The 13,182-nt window shown below is 41.1% G+C and overlaps 1 protein-coding gene across 1 annotated transcript in view; it reads right to left on the bottom strand.

Moving 5' to 3' along the window:
- Rimkla (ribosomal modification protein rimK like family member A) overlaps positions 1–13,182 on the bottom strand; it is a gene marked incomplete at its 5' end in the record, with an annotated part of 32,075 nt that overhangs the window by 9,783 nt on the left and 9,110 nt on the right. The window contains 2 exons of the mRNA XM_033767907.1: positions 7,287–7,373; positions 11,765–11,995. Coding sequence (XP_033623798.1) covers positions 7,287–7,373; positions 11,765–11,995 — 318 coding nt within the window. The remainder of the gene's footprint in view (positions 1–7,286; positions 7,374–11,764; positions 11,996–13,182) is intronic.

Raw genomic sequence — 13,182 nt, 5'->3', positions numbered from 1 at the left:
TCTTCCCTCACCACCATTCTTTTTTGGAAATGAAATAATAATGTATTCCATAAACACAGAGAAGGAGCCAAAATAAAATCCTAAGAAGCTAATCAGTTCAGTTTCAAAAACAGCTAATTAGCATCTCCTCACCCCGAGGACACTGATTAGGCAGGGTCCATGGCTAACTTTCTTTTTTTTTTTTTCAATCCCCCAGACCTCATAATGGGCTCAGTGCACAGGGCAGATGTCCATCAGTGTTTACAGAACATAATTAATTGAACATACTTTAAAGGAATCCCAAGTGTGGATAAAGAGAGATCCACAAAAAGGAGAACTACTACCCAGCATAATGTGCATTAGAAGGGGACCATGCAAAATGCTGTGGGCAATCAAAGGAGGGAGCCACCGACAGATATCCTTTTAAGAAGCAGAAATTTATATTATTTGGCCATCCTCAGAAGGGAATAGCCTATATATCTATTTGCTCTCAGAAAGGCATTCCTTCTTGATTCTAAATTCTTTATTTTGTTTGCTTTTGAAATTATTCAGCATCTGTTTTTCATCTGCATATTTGTTAATGGTTCTGAGTAGGGGTATTCCTAATAGGTTTGCTCTGTGAATCTGACACAAGCATGCCCAGTCTGAGTATTCTTTCCTGCAAAAATGCAACAAAGAGATGGTTTTTTTCCAAGTTTTATGTCACTTTCACAAAAGGAGTAGACGTCTTCTGAAATCTTAATAAAACAGCAATAGGCATTAATCCCTACTGGCATATAAGACTGAAAAGTTAAATCTAATACATGTCATAACCAGTTTTTAATCATTCCTGAAATACTAGACCCCAGATGCCCAAGAGAACTGGAGGAGTTGGGGCAAGTGATATGAGGATGTCACAGGACGAGTGATAGGAGGGTGTGTAGTCAAGTGCGCAGTCGGTGTCTGCTGGAGAGTGTCCCACAAGCGGGCACAGGAAGAACAGGAGAGGCTCCAGTGAGTGGGCACAAGAGGAAACCCGAGAGGCCTTGGCAAGTGGGCGCAGCACAGGGTCTGACTTGTTCCAACTCTCAATCAATGAGTGGAGGTATAAGCAGCTGGATGTTTGGCACCAGGAGATCTGGCATCTGGCAAGAGATGGCTGAGATTCAGCTAGGGGCACAGGAGTTCTCTGGACCTTAGGACTTTCAGCGTAGATGGGGGCTATGGATTGCTTTCTTGCACAGAGGTTCTAATATGGGGCCCAGTCTGCTCAGCCTGCAATTAATAAAGAAACTACAGTTTTAAGTGAAGGAAGAAAAAAAGATGGACACTAAGATTAATCATTTATCACATACTAAGCACTTTTTCTTTTACTATTTAATTTATATTTCAAACTAGCTCTATGAAGTTATTATGACAAGGATAGTTATTCCTTAAGAAAAAAGGACTGTTTCTAAGATTAGTAACTTTCTCATTGGGAATAGCCTTCACTGTCTGTCTTCTTTAGATTTATATCCTTATACTTTTAGTTCTCTATATCTGAGGGTTACCCATCCAAGTAGTCAACCAATCACAAGCCTTACAATTATTCCCCAAACAATACAGTTTAATAATTATTTGCAAAACATTTACATTTTATAAGTAAATTGAGATAATTTATTGAAGGGTTTCCCCTCCGCCTTTGGTACCAGGGATTGAACTCAGGACCTTGCACTTATGAGGCAGGCAGCAGAACCAGTGAACTAAATCCCCAGCCCCTGAGATAATTTAAAGTATACAGGAAATTTGTGTTAGTTATTTGCAAATACTATGCTACTTTCCATGAGAGATTTAAACATCTATAGACTTTAGTATCCTAGGGGGATCCTAAAACCTATCCTCTATAGATACCAAAGGACAGCTATATAAGAGTCTAACTTAACCGTTAAAATTCTATTTACTCTCTAGTCATTTTCCCTGCTAAGATACTATGCGTTACACTAGCAAAGAATAACCTGAAAATAAAATTAAGAACACAATTTCATTTACAACAGCATAAAAAAGATTAAAGTATTTAGGAATAAATTTAAGTAAAGAAATATAGGATTTACACACTGAAAACTATAAAACATCATTGAAAGAAATTAAAGAGCTAAATGAATGGAAAACATCCCACATTCATGAGTTGTTACTCTTCAAATTCATCTAGCCAGGCTGTAATCCCAGCACTTGGGAGATGGGGCAAGAGGATTGCTGTGAGTTTGAGCCCAGCCTGGGCTACATACAGAGTTCAAGACCAACCTGAACTACACATACACAGTGAGACCCTGTCTCAAAAGAGAGAGAGGAAAAAAAAGATCTATAGACTCAATGCAATAAGCATCAAAATTCCAATATTTTGGCAGAAACTGATAAGCTAATCCTAAAATCTGAATGGAAATGCAAAGGACTCCAAATGTCAAAACAATATTGCAAAATAAAGACAAAACTGGAAGACTCACACTTCCCCATTTTAAAATTTACTAAATATTTAGTAATCAAGAGGAGTGGCTTGGCATAAAGACAGATATATATATATTTCAACAGAATTGAAAGCCCTGATAGAGAGAAAGAAAGAAAGAAAGAAAGAAAGAAAGAAAGAAAGAAAGAAAGAGAGAGAGAAAAAGGAAAAGAAAGAGAAAGAAAGAAAGAAAGAAAGAAATAACGAACGAAAGAATTTTGGAAAGCTCAGAAATAAACCATCACACCAATTGGTTTTTTATAGTCCTGGGGATTGAACCCATGGCCTCACACATACTAGGAAAGTGCTCTACCACAGAGCTACATCCCTGGCAATTCAAAGTATGGTTTTTGACAAGGGTTTCATAAGCATTCATTCTCTTGACATATGATACTCGGGAAACAGGATATGCAGGCAGAGTTGGAAAAGATCTGCAGTATTACCTGGTCCATTCCAAAAGAATGAAGTTAGACCCTGAGCTCACAACACATGTGAAAATTAACTCAAAATACAAAGTCCAGATGGAAATACAAGTGTAAGCCTATGGAATCTTGGATTAAGCAAGCACAAAAATGATATCAAAATCACAGAGTTGGGCGTGGTGGCGCATTATCTGTAGTCCCAGTACTTTCAGAGGCTAAAGCAGGAGTATCACAAGTTCAAGCCAAGCTTGGGTAATTTAGTAACTTAGTGAGACTCTATCTCAAATTAAAAAATAAAATGAAGTAGGGATATAGGTTGATGCAGAGGCCCTGGGTTCAATCCCCAGCACCACATAATACAAAACACAAACAAAACAGAATCAAATGAAAAAAATAGATAAGCAGACTTCACCAAAATAAAACATCTTTGTGGATGAAAGACACTATCAAGAAATGAAAAGACAATCTACAGAATGGGGGGAAAAATCTTCAAAACAGAAGATCTAATAGAAGCTTAGCATCCACACAGTGAGATTAAAAACACATTTAAAACTAATAATAAAAAAATACCTAGTTTTAAAATGGGCAAATGATTTAAATGAACATTCCTCCAAAGACATAAAAAGAGCCCATAAGTGGGCTGGGGATTTAGCTCAGTGGTTCCGCCACCTGCCTTGCAAGTGCAAGGACTCGAGGTTGATCCCGGGTACCAAAAAAAAAAGAGCCTATCATAAGTCTATAAAAAAGATGCTTGACATCACTTATTATTAAATAAATGCAAAAAAAAAAAAAGAAATGCCAATAAAAACAACAACAAAGCCATCAGTGGTGCTTGCCTGTAATTCTAGCTACTTGAAAGGCTGAGGCAGGAGAATTCCAGGTTTGAAGCCAACCTATGCACTTCACCAAGATCCTGTCTCAAAATAAAAATAAGAAAAGAGCTAGGGATGCATCAGTGGTAGAATATTTGCCTAGCATCTACTGTCTATTAAACTGGTTTAATCCCAAGTACTACAAAAAAAAAAAATACCAGCTCACAACCACTAGGATGGCTATATACATACATACGCATATATACACATAAAAAAAAGTGTAAATAGCAAAACCACTATAGAAAACAATGAACAGTTCTCTAAAAGTTAAACACAGGCCCCCAGAGATCCTATTCCAGATATGTACCCAAGAGAAATGAAAATGCGTGGTCAGACAAAAACTTGTACACAAATATTTATAACAACACTAATCATAATAGTCACAAAGTGAAAACAACCCACATGTCTACCAAACGGTGAAAAGAGAAACAAAACGTAGTGTATGTATACAACAGAATATCACTGACGCTTAAAAAAGGGATAGAACAGTGTTACATGATACAACATAGACAAACCCTGAAAACCTGCAAAGCCAGACACAAAAGTTCATATATTATATGAATCCATTTACATAAAATGTCCAAAACAGGCAAATTCATAAAGACCCCAAGTGGACCAGTGGCTGCCAAGGCCCAGGTGTGAAGGAGTTAGGACTAACTTCTAATAGGTACAAGCTTTCTTTTGGGGATGATAGAAATGTTCTGAAATTAACCTGGTAATGGCTGTAAAACATACCGAATATGCCAAAATCTACTGAATTTTATATTTTATGACAGTAACTTTTAAGTGAATTATATCTCAATTTTGAAAACTTTAAAAAATATTATGTATTACATTTAATTTTTATTTTTCATCAGCCACATTTTTCTACAATATAAGCTCCTTCAGGGCAAAAATTTTTGTTTTGTTCTTATCTGTATCCTCAGAGTCTAGACTAAATACTAGGCAGTACTCTGTAGGTACTCAGTAGGCCTTAGCTGCATGTTATGTTACTTCCACTTTACAATTTTTAACAAGTAGAGAGACTGGATGCTAGCACAGCACCACACAAACAACTCGTATTAAGAGCCCTACTCTGCCACCCAGGCTCGCCTGCTTTGCTCCTCAGCAGGCCCCTCTCTTCCCACAGGTTATCTGCTCCACCTGTTCTGTATGCTGTATGCTCATCTCCTCCAGTTCCAATTCTACACGGTAACTTAAGCCTCCCTTTCTTCCAATGAAGTGTTTGGGGCAGAGTCGGTCCCTCCTTCCCTTAGGCCAGTCCATTGCTATGGCACAGTCCCTACTCAGCAGTGACTGTTATCATACGTCTGTTTAGGGCAATCTATCTCCCTCACTCCAGAGGCACTAGGCGTAAGTATGTTCTCCCATCTGGGTTTCACAATGAGGGATCCACTCACACACTGCTTTTTCTGCTGGTGTCTCTATGAAGTCCCCAGCAGGCGCCCCGCTGTAGCAGGCCTTACAGAGAAAAGTGCTCCGACCTGGTCCCCACTGCTGAGCAGCTCATAGCCTATACAGGGCACGGGCACTTCAAATTGCTACAGAGCACAGCTAAAATAAGAAAAGAGCTAGGGATGCATCAGTGGTAGAATATTTGCCTAGCATCTACTGTCTATTAAACTGGTTTAATCCCAAGTACTACAAAAAAAAAAAATACCAGCTCACAACCACTAGGATGGCTATATACATACATACGCATATATACACATAAAAAAAAGTGTAAATAGCAAAACCACTATAGAAAACAATGAACAGTTCTCTAAAAGTTAAACACAGGCCCCCAGAGATCCTATTCCAGATATGTACCCAAGAGAAATGAAAATGCGTGGTCAGACAAAAACTTGTACACAAATATTTATAACAACACTAATCATAATAGTCACAAAGTGAAAACAACCCACATGTCTACCAAACGGTGAAAAGAGAAACAAAACGTAGTGTATGTATACAACAGAATATCACTGACGCTTAAAAAAGGGATAGAACAGTGTTACATGATACAACATAGACAAACCCTGAAAACCTGCAAAGCCAGACACAAAAGTTCATATATTATATGAATCCATTTACATAAAATGTCCAAAACAGGCAAATTCATAAAGACCCCAAGTGGACCAGTGGCTGCCAAGGCCCAGGTATGAAGGAGTTAGGACTAACTTCTAATAGGTACAAGCTTTCTTTTGGGGATGATAGAAATGTTCTGAAATTAACCTGGTAATGGCTGTAAAACATACCGAATATGCCAAAATCTACTGAATTTTATATTTTATGACAGTAACTTTTAAGTGAATTATATCTCAATTTTGAAAACTTTAAAAAATATTATGTATTACATTTAATTTTTATTTTTCATCAGCCACATTTTTCTACAATATAAGCTCCTTCAGGGCAAAAATTTTTGTTTTGTTCTTATCTGTATCCTCAGAGTCTAGACTAAATACTAGGCAGTACTCTGTAGGTACTCAGTAGGCCTTAGCTGCATGTTATGTTACTTCCACTTTACAATTTTTAACAAGTAGAGAGACTGGATGCTAGCACAGCACCACACAAACAACTCGTATTAAGAGCCCTACTCTGCCACCCAGGCTCGCCTGCTTTGCTCCTCAGCAGGCCCCTCTCTTCCCACAGGTTATCTGCTCCACCTGTTCTGTATGCTGTATGCTCATCTCCTCCAGTTCCAATTCTACACGGTAACTTAAGCCTCCCTTTCTTCCAATGAAGTGTTTGGGGCAGAGTCGGTCCCTCCTTCCCTTAGGCCAGTCCATTGCTATGGCACAGTCCCTACTCAGCAGTGACTGTTATCATACGTCTGTTTAGGGCAATCTATCTCCCTCACTCCAGAGGCACTAGGCGTAAGTATGTTCTCCCATCTGGGTTTCACAATGAGGGATCCACTCACACACTGCTTTTTCTGCTGGTGTCTCTATGAAGTCCCCAGCAGGCGCCCCGCTGTAGCAGGCCTTACAGAGAAAAGTGCTCCGACCTGGTCCCCACTGCTGAGCAGCTCATAGCCTATACAGGGCACGGGCACTTCAAATTGCTACAGAGCACAGCACTGTTAGAAGCATGTGCAAAGTGCTACAGAAACAAAAACGGAAGAGCAATTACTTTTGTCTGGGAGAGAGTGGGAGACTAGGGGTTTAAGTGGAAAAATGTGACTTGAGGAGCTGGCTTAAAGGATGAGACGTTCACCAGGTAGACAAAGGAAGATGGCACACCCAGCCAAGGCAAGGGAGCCGATGTTTAAAGAGAGGACGATGCATGGTCTACACAGCAAAGGAGAGCAGTCTGAAAGTGGGTGTGGAGGTTCATGTGGCCAAAGAAGGCAGCAGAGAAAGGTTGTGTCTGACTGCACAGAGCCTTAGGGTTGTGACTGGGAGCACGGACTTTGTCAAACAGGCAGCACAGGAGCTTGGGAGCATTGTCCAGCAAGGGTGTAATAAGAATAGATCTCATGTTTCAGAGATATTACTCAAAAACAGGACAGAGGGCGCACTGGCCACGGAGTTAATGAACCAACACAGGCTTGGTGTCTTGTGCAGCAGCACTGACCCTGGTTGCCTCGTGTGCTCTTCACCACGACTGGGTAGCCCAGGGGCTCAGCCTCGTCAATCATTTTTGAGAAGTCGTCATGTCCACCTGCCAAGAAAAGTCAGGAGTCAGTGAAGGTAAAGACTGATGACAGGCAGTAGTCTGCCCGGGCCTGGCGCCTCTGGAAATCCCAGAAGACCTCGCATCTCCCTGGTTAAAACAATTCCAATCCATTTCACCCAACAGGCAGTTGTTATACACCTATAATGTAGAAAGTGGGAGCAGAGAGGTAAGGACACCACATCTACCAAGAACTTTCTACATGGTGAAGGGTGCATGTGCTACAGTTCAAGGAGTCCTCACAATAGTCACACGATAGGTAGCTTTCCCTTTACAATGGCTGTGACAGAATTCTGGGATGGCCCCAAAGATGCTCTGGGGACTACTCCTTGTAGCATCCATCTTGAATATGGGAGGAACCAATGAACATGATGGGATATCATTCCTGTAATTACATTAATAGACTGACTGACTGCAAGTTGTCAGATGGAAGATGATCCTTGGTGGGCCTGACCTAATAAGGTGAGCCGGTAAGAGAAGGTAAAGCACCAGAGACTCTTCTGCTGTCCTCGTGGAAATGAACTGTCATGCTACAGAGAGGGCCCTGTGGCACGGAAGTGTGGGCAGCTTGGAGGAACTTAAATTGGCCCAAAGTTGACAGCCAATAAAGAAGTGGAGACAACCTTGGATCTACAACTGTGAGGAACTGAATGCCAACACTAAGTCATCTTGAGAAGAAGGAAAAAAAAAAAAAAAAAGCCAAACCTCAACGGAGATACAGCCCCAGCCAACATCTTGATTTCAGCTGGGGGAGACTCTATGCTGCGGCTGGACTTCTGGCCCACAGAAACTCGGAGATAATCCATTGGTGTTTGTTAGCTGCTAAGATTTTCGTAATTTGGTACGCAGCAATAGAAAACCAATCCCCAAAGGAACCACATCTGCAGATTTGTCTCATCCAAGTTGAGGCATGCCTCTAAAGCCTCAACTACTTTCACTACATTCTTTAAGCTTTAATTTAAAAAATATGAAATGTTATCCGGGCGTGGTGGCGCACACCTGTAATCCCAGCACTTGCAAGGCTGAGGCAGGAGGACTGCTGTGAGTTCGAGACCAGCCTGGGCTACATAGTGAGTTCCAGGTCAGTCTTAACTACATAGTGAGACCCTGTCTCAAAAAACAAACAAACAAAAACATGAAATGTTTCTAAAGTCTCTAAGTTTCCTTGGCTTCCCATTTATACTATATTGATCACTTAGGGTCAATATGATGAACATTAACAACTGTACTATAATTCCTTTAGGAACAATATTTGGTCTCTAATGATACCCAACTAGCAGTCTTTCTGGTTCTTGGAGCAGGTTTTTAATGGCTGTCACCTTTCTGGCTGAAAGGTTCCATCCATTATTTCTTACTAATCTCAGCATAGGCCAGTATGTTCTCTGCGTGCTTCTTCTCCCAAGGGGCTTAGAAAGGACAAAACGACCTGTGGAATAACTTTTCTGATACAGGGAGAACCGGGCTTCAGGTGAGAGTCTGAAAGGCTTTCCCATCTCTTAAGTGAAGTTTGATATTTGCTGGGGTTTGTGACACATACTGAGGTTGCTCAGAGGTCCTTTTGGCTTACTTCATAGCTCTCAAAACTGCGCTGGAGAGATGTGCTGTGTAGGCACATTAGCTGATATAATAGTTTTCCACTGCAGAAATAAGACATTACTGTACTAACAACGTGGCAGTTTAAACTCAAGGATATTGTCTTACAGTTCTGCCGTTAGAAGTTTAAAATGGGTCTCTCTAGGCTGAAATCAAAGTGCCGACAGGTTGCAGTCTTAAGACAGAATCTGTTTCCTTGCCTTTCCCAGCTTCCAGAAGCCACTCCATTCCTGGGCTCCTGGACCCCTTCCATCTTCATAGCCAGCAGTGTTGGAGTCCTCATGTCTCGCCATCTGTCCTTCCATACCTCCTTCTCCTTTTAAGGGTGCTTACTACCTTGAACCTACCTGGTAATTCAGGAAAATCTTCTTATTTATGGTCATCTGATTAGCAACCTTCACATCACCTGCAACCTTCACTCCCCTTTGCCACGTCACAGTCTACAGGCTTCAGAACAGCTTTAAGTCACGGACATCCTTGTGGATTCACTATCCTGCCTAGCACAGATGGTATCACAGCTTATCAACTTCTGCAAAGCAAAATACTGTGGAATAGTAATAAGATTTTCCTTGTTCAGAAAAATATACATGCTTGCTTTTAAAATGTGGGGGCAATATAGGTAATCAGGGGCATCTTCACGAAGAGGATAGTTGGAAGACAAAAACTCCCAACTTCCTAATATCCCACTCAGAAGTTTAATTTCTTTCTGGACTTCCTTTTGTCCTTCTCTGTTGATGCAGTGAGAGTGAGGTCCTCTTAGTCAAAGGCCATCACTGCCCCTGTGCTTTGGACCACTTTCCCTGGCACTCCCTCAGGGATCTTGCACCATTAAAGTGTCCCCTTCTGCTATCTCTTCAACCTCAGTTCTAATTTCATCAACATTTTGAATATGCTCAATTCTTTCGCATGAAATAAAGGCTCTGTTCCTTGGCCCTGCACCATCCCTCTGCTACAACGTTGAACATCCAAGTTGCTTGAAGGAGTTACAGAAACTGTTTCCGTCTCCTTGCTTCCCCTCAGCCCCTTATGCCTGACAATTTGGCTTTTCTCCTCATGACAAGGCTGACGCTGCATTCATTAAACTCCCTTTTGCTAAACTCGACACACATCTCAGCGCTGACACGATTTGTCCTTTAGAGGTCACGGGACACTTAATTACACCATTCTTTTCGGAATAGTCTTCTCCCTGGCTTCTAGGGCCTCTCTTCTCACCTCTCCACTTGTGCCTAGTTTACTTTATAGACTCCCTTCCTTTACCCATTCCCTAAAGGATTCCCTCTTCTTTATTTAATTTTTTATTGTGGTAAAATATTCACAGTAAAACATAAATTGCACCACTTCAATCCCTTTAAGCGTATGGTTTAGCCCACTATTCTTTATTCTCACTGAGTAGCATCATCCATTCCTGTAACTTTGCCTAACATAATACAGGTTTCCAAATCCCCCTCTCTAGTCTGCACTTGTTTCAGGAGCTCCAGGCCCATTTACCAATTTACCTACTGAGCATTTTTTGCTTGCATATACTATAGATATCTCAAACAGAACATGTCTCAAACTGAAAGCATCCCCACCTCGAAACCACTCACCCCTTAACCACCAGTCTGCTTCTCCTCTCCCACTCTTCTACTCTTAGTGAACGTCTGCTTTCACCTCTGGTTGCTCAAACCAGAAAGCAGTCACTCTGACTTCTCTCCATAGTCCCTATACCCAATCAGTCCCCATCCTTTATTTCTATGCCCTTCAGAATTCCTGAATTGGTTCCCTTATCTTCCTTCTCAGTGTAAGTTTGAGACCATTGTTGCACACTTGGACTATTTAAAAAGCCTATAACTATCTATCCTGTCCCTACTTTACCCGTCCAGGTCCTTCTCCATGGTGTGGCCAAGGAGATCTTCTGCAGTGTGACTCTGATCAGGCCAATCTCCTGACTAAAGCCCTCCAGTAACTCCTGTGTCTCCTTCACATGCCATATATGGCACCTTCTTGTCTTCCCAACTTTAGGGGTTTTTTTTGTTTTGTTTTTTTAGTCTTACTATGTGGTTCAGATTGGCCTTGAACTATGTATCCAGGCTGGCCTCAAACTCATGGTGACCCTCCTGACTCAGCCTTCCAAGTGCTGGGATTACAGGCATGTGCCACGACACCCAGTTTATGTTCCCAATCTTACGTCTCAACTCTATTTCTCTTAACATTCTACAAACTACTTATAATACCACAAATAGGTCATATTTTCTCTTACCTTTTCTTTAAGCTTTTCCCTAGGTTTTTCTATGTTCTGCTCTCTGCTTAAGTGACTCCCCCATACCCCTTACTTTAGCAGGGTAACTTCACTCACTTGGATGCTATCTCTTTTAGGAGGTGTCCCTCAATATCTTCTACATTGCACTGGGAGCTCTCCTATATATTCCTATACCACCCAGGGGTGCTAACTCTTACCACAACACTGTCTACACTTTATTGAGGCTTCCTGTTTGTTGTCTTCTGTCTCTGATGAACTGGAAATGCTGTGGGTCAAGCCCCTTTCTGTTATAGCCCAGTGCTTCCTCTGGTCACTGACTGGCACAGAGTATGTATAGGTGCATATTTAGTAAGTGACTTACATACAGAAAGAAGCAAAGTCATTTCAGAGAGAATGGCCACAATACAGACTCAAGATATTCTCTCACCTAAGATAAAGACTCACTGAAGGGCAACTAGAAAGACTGGAAGGTTTCCTTCCAGAGAGAGAAGATACAGACATGCAAGTGGTTGGCAAAATAAGTCCCAACTGCCTTTTAAGGACTTACCATATGAGAAGGTGTCTGGCATGGGAACTCCATGTCCAGCCAGCTCTTGGAATGTCCAGAATTTGTTGATGCAGTTTAAGATGCTCTGTGAGCTGTTGACCAAGCGGCAGCCCAGCTTCTCCAGGTGCCTCAGGACAGTGATGTCGCTGTCTGACTGCACAGAGGGTGTGGACACCCGCACAACCACCACATCTGGGAAGGTGGTGAGGGCCTTCTGGTTCAGCTGGAGGCCTGCAACCCAAGGACCAGAGTAAGACTGCCATTGTTTAGTCCCAAGTAACAGTCTCCAAGATACTCCTCAAGCCTGAACCTGGTAGAAACAAAGCCTCAAAAGCAGCCACCGGGATGGATACTGCAGTGCATGTTACAAGAAGACACTATTGTCACCCCTATTCTCCAAGCAAATGGGCACAGCATGACTATGAGGAAACACAAAGGAGCAGACGGGGGGGGGGGCAATAGAGCCAGATTAACCTAAACTAGAAAAATCCACAGGAGAAAAGTATTCCAATACCTTCGTTCCACAATGTACTATTATTACTCAGAAGTAGAGTAGCTTAGGAGGCTGAAGACTTAATAGAGAGGCAACAGTGTAGCCTACTTCTGGAATCTCTACCACTATTTTATGACTTAACCTTAAGGAAGTCTATCTAACTGGAATATTATTTAGCTATGTAGATGACTTTTATGATATACTCTTTTATATCAAATGTAAAATAAGCAACAAGAGTGGATAACAGGATACAAAATTATAATCTCAATTATGTAAAAAGATACAATTTGGAAAACACTAAAGGGAAATATACCAGCATTTTAACAGCGGGTAACAGGATTACAGGTAATTTCTTTTTTATATTTTATATAAATATGTTTATATTTTTTCTGTGTTTTTCAGAATTTCTTCAAGTGGATATTGCCTTCATTAAAATAAGTCTACTAAAATCAATTTAATTAAATGTATAACAAATACTGAACTGGATATTCAATATTAAAATTAATTGAAAGATAGAGCAATACATACAGTGAAAAGACCCAAAGCTATGTTACACTGGGTTAACTGGAGTGTTAGCTTGATGTGAAGACTCAGAAGGCCTCACAGCATGGCCGTGAAGTTACTGAAGAACTTCTGTGTAGAACTGTACATCTTATCTTTGATGATTCCAAGAGATGGAGCTAGCCATAACACCATTATTTTGTCTGTGTCTCTTCTACTGAATCTAGCCTCTTGGACAGTGCCTCATGTACTGTAGGCACTCAATGTTTGTGGGACTGAACAGAAACTTCAGTGAGATAGTTTTGGGCTCAAAAAATGGATACTCGGACTGGGGATTTAGTTCAGTGGTTCTACTGCCTGCCTTACAAGTGCAAGGTCCAGAGTTTGATCCCTGGTACCAAAAAAAAAAAAAAAAAAAAAAAAA

Source organism: Fukomys damarensis, unplaced genomic scaffold (genome assembly GCF_012274545.1).
Source record: "Fukomys damarensis isolate Sample0158 unplaced genomic scaffold, DMR_v1.0_HiC HiC_scaffold_23, whole genome shotgun sequence".
In the NCBI taxonomy this organism is placed as follows: domain Eukaryota; kingdom Metazoa; phylum Chordata; class Mammalia; order Rodentia; family Bathyergidae; genus Fukomys; species Fukomys damarensis.
This window is presented reverse-complemented; position numbering and strand designations above follow the sequence as displayed.